Source organism: Monoraphidium neglectum, assembly GCF_000611645.1.
Source record: "Monoraphidium neglectum strain SAG 48.87 unplaced genomic scaffold scaffold00589, whole genome shotgun sequence".
Classification (NCBI taxonomy): Eukaryota; Viridiplantae; Chlorophyta; class Chlorophyceae; order Sphaeropleales; family Selenastraceae; genus Monoraphidium; species Monoraphidium neglectum.
Window position 1 is genome coordinate 18,147 of NW_014013039.1, and position 3,417 is coordinate 21,563.

The window sequence follows — 3,417 nt, forward strand, 5'->3', positions numbered from 1 at the left end:
CACACACACACACACACACACACACACACACACACACACACACACACACACACACACACACACACACACACACACACATGTGCTTGAAGTTTTAAACACCCACCAAGAAGCACATTATTGTTTGCTGGTTGGTCGCCCTTGCAGGTTCCTCTCCAACCCCGACCTGGTGAGGCGCATCAAGCTGGGCGCCCCCCTCACCAAGTACAACAGGGACACCTTCTACACCCAGGGTGGGCCGTCTCCTGATGGCAAGATCCCAGGGATCAAAATACCTGATATGGGAGATGAGACTGCCCGTTATTACCAGCGCTGGCTGCTTTAGACGGACCTCGCACCACCTTGGCTGCCCCAAGCCTCGCCCCTCATGCACTCTGCCTGTACACTGCCCTGCCCCACGCACCCCGTGCCCCTCACGCACTGTGCCACAATATCTTAATCTCTGCCCAGACCCGGTGGTCGGCTACACTGATTACCCCTTCCTAACGTGAGAGACGTGTGACCTGGCCAAGGGGAAGGGGTGGGGGACGAACGCAACTGTGCGCTGAGCTTGACCCCGCGGGCGCACGAGGCCAAGGCGCAATCCGTGCGCGGGCTGTGCTGGATTGTCAGCATGTGTTAGTACACGAGACTCAGGGCCGGCCGGGCGTGTCACTTGGGGCGCCAGCGGGCTTGGAATAGTGGTTTGTCACAGCAGCACTGCGTGACATCACGAGCTGTCACCCGCATGTCGCAGGGAGGAAGAGGTGGAGGCACTCGCAAAGATGCCAGGGGTGGTGGCTGCATGAAGGCGGGGCACTGCCCAATTTACGACCCGGCATGTGCTGCAGGCTGCAGGTTGGTTGCTAAACTTGCAAGCCACCTGGCATCTGTGCGTTGCCAGCTTAGCGCCTGCACTCCATGCGGCGCAGCAGCTGCACACTGTGTTGAACGATCGCAGATCAAGCGTATCTTAGTAAGACATCTTGGGGACCCTGAAACCTGTAGCTCTAAGTAATCTGGTACAGTGGGCATCCCTAATCTACCTTGCTATATATTTTATTGCAGCCATCACACACAACTGTGCAGGGCCTTCTTGTTGTGTTGTTGCACCCAGCACCGTGACAGGGCTGCTTTGTGAGCTAGCAACCATCTCATCTGCACATTGGTTACGTTCATGTTTCCGTGCAATGCAGTATGGTACAGTGATGTGCTTCTCACTTCTTGCAGTCTTCTATTGTTTGCTTACTGTTGTTGGGTTCTTGACCTTGTGTATTACAGCCTTGCACGGCATATTGATTGCCAGTTGCAGCATTTCTCGATGGCTGAGACTGGTATAATGTAGATATATCATGTCTGCTGCCACGTCACGAACTTGTGCAAGTTTACAGCTGCCACAGGCGCGGCCCCTCCGAGTAATCTTCCCTGCATGTCAGGGACCACCAAATGGCACAAGTCTCAATATATACTCAGTTATGGCAGTCCGACTGAGCCCCTCTGAATCACGCCGTTTTGGAAAAATGAAGTGAAGAGAGCCAAAGACCCACGTGCGAACGGTATGTGGAGCTGTAAGCACTGCGAACCTGCCACGGAGGGCAGGTTGGATGTGCTCCTGGCAGCTTAGTGGTTGGTGCCCCTTGTGGCGCGCGAATGGTGGCGCCACAATGCGGTCGAGTGTGCACAGCATTGCATGCAGCTGCCAATTTGGTCAGCAACAGATGCGTGCAAGGTTAGGTGCATGCAAGGTGTCGTGTGTGCTTGGTCGCACGTGCCTTCGGCTGCGCCGCGCTTTGGTAGCGCAGTGCTGCAGTGCAATACCGCGGCCTTCAGGCAGCCGCCTCAGCCTTCTTCTCGAGCTCCTGCACCTCCTCCTCACTGCGGGAAAGTTGGCGAGGTTGCACCATGTGACGTCACACGTAATGCGGATCTGTGCTGTCCTGACCAGCCCAAGAACCGAGCACCCAAGTGAGACGCGTCAGGCAAAAGGAGTTGGAACAAGTGATGTCATCAATGCAACGCGCACTGCGGCTCAGCCGCAATTGCGGGGCCAAGCTTAGGGCGCAGGCGCGTGCGCCGTTGCCTGCACAAGCCCGCGTGCCCTCACGTGAGGAAAGGGTAGTCAGTGAAGCCAACCACGGGGTCTGGGGAGGGGGGGGGGCAGAGGTGTGTGAGTGGTTGAGAGCGTTGCGCCGCAGTCGGGGTGCATGGGAGCGCGCGGTGGAGCACCAAAAGATGGGCGTGGGAGCTGGGCCGGCAACCGCCGCAGCTGCACACCAGGCGCAGCCCCTGGTCACAGACCAGACTGTAGAAAGGTCCCCCTGATCAACCGGATGCAAGATGAACCGATGTGAAATTTTGAGTCATCTAGGCAGTGGCGCACCCTGGGTGTAAAAGGTGGCCCTGTTGTACTTGGTGAGGGGGGCGCCCAGCTTGATGCGCCTGACCAGGTCGGGGTTGGAGAGGAACCTGCAGAGGGGGGAGGGTGGGCAATAAGCAGCTGCACAGGGCCGAGGCGCAGGAGGGTGCTGCCGTGGGGCTTTTGGGCACTGAGCGTTCGTGGTGGTGAGTCAGAGCTTGCTGACTTATGTAGCGTGGGGGCGGTGCTGCGCGATGCAGTTAGTGGGAGCGAGGGTGTATTGAGTGCAGCGCTGGAGGGCTTTGACGATGCATCAGCTTGGCAAGTCAAGGAACCTACCAGCGGCCGAAGGCCACGAGGTCCGCCGCGTGCGTGCCCACGGTCTCCGCCGCAGTGTCGGGCTTGAAGCCGCCCGCCGCGATGAAGGGCCCGTCAAACGCCTGGATGATGACAGGTCGCGCACAAGTGCGGATGTGCGTGAATGGGCATGTACATGCCTGAATCCGTCCGCTTGCGACAGCAAAAACACACACATAGGTGCCCGCCGCGTCGCACTGCCAAACGAATCAAGCAGGTGCACGAGCACGGCGTCAAGCAAGGAGGCGCCTCGCAGCGGCGGCGCGTACGCCCCCTACGCGTGCCGCTGGCGCACCTCGCGGAAGGGCTGCAGCGTCTGGCCGTCGGCGGCGTCAACGTCCGTGTTGCCCAGCACGCGGGGCTCCACCTGGATTGGTTGCGTTGCAGGTTCTTGCTGTTTGCGGTCAAGCAACGTCTGAATTGACTGCCAGGTACCCACCCTGGGCGTGTGCAGGGCAGGCAGGCAACCAACGTCTTGATTGACTGCCAGGTACCCACCCTGGGCGTGTGCAGGGCAGGCAGGCAACCAACGCGGCGGCCGGGCCTCCGCACCACACCAAGCTCGTCTTACCGCTTCGGCCCCAAATCCATGATGAACCACACGACAACGCCATACACAAGAGAGAGACAGGCTGTCATCTCCGAAATAAACCAACCCCCTTTCCAACCCCCTCACCAGGTGGGCGTACGCCAGGCCATACTTGTTGAGGCCCTTGATGATGTAGCTG

At 59.0% G+C, this 3,417-nt stretch overlaps 2 protein-coding genes across 2 annotated transcripts in view; one reads left to right on the forward strand and one right to left on the reverse strand.

The window, feature by feature from the left end:
• MNEG_4295 (N-ethylmaleimide reductase) overlaps positions 1–488 on the forward strand; it is a gene marked incomplete at both ends in the record, with an annotated part of 4,699 nt that extends 4,211 nt beyond the window's left edge. The window contains 2 exons of the mRNA XM_014047229.1: positions 145–230; positions 448–488. Of these exons, the coding sequence (XP_013902683.1) occupies positions 145–230; positions 448–488 (127 nt within the window). The remainder of the gene's footprint in view (positions 1–144; positions 231–447) is intronic.
• A 1,314-nt stretch (positions 489–1,802) lies between these two features.
• MNEG_4296 (hypothetical protein) lies at positions 1,803–3,388 on the reverse strand (the record flags this gene model as incomplete). Its single annotated transcript, XM_014047230.1, has 6 exons — positions 1,803–1,851; positions 2,081–2,117; positions 2,357–2,442; positions 2,672–2,772; positions 2,985–3,129; positions 3,366–3,388. The coding sequence occupies 6 exons, from the start codon at positions 3,386–3,388 to the stop codon at positions 1,803–1,805; spliced, it is 441 nt and encodes a 146-aa protein (XP_013902684.1).
• Positions 3,389–3,417: the final 29 nt, after the last annotated feature.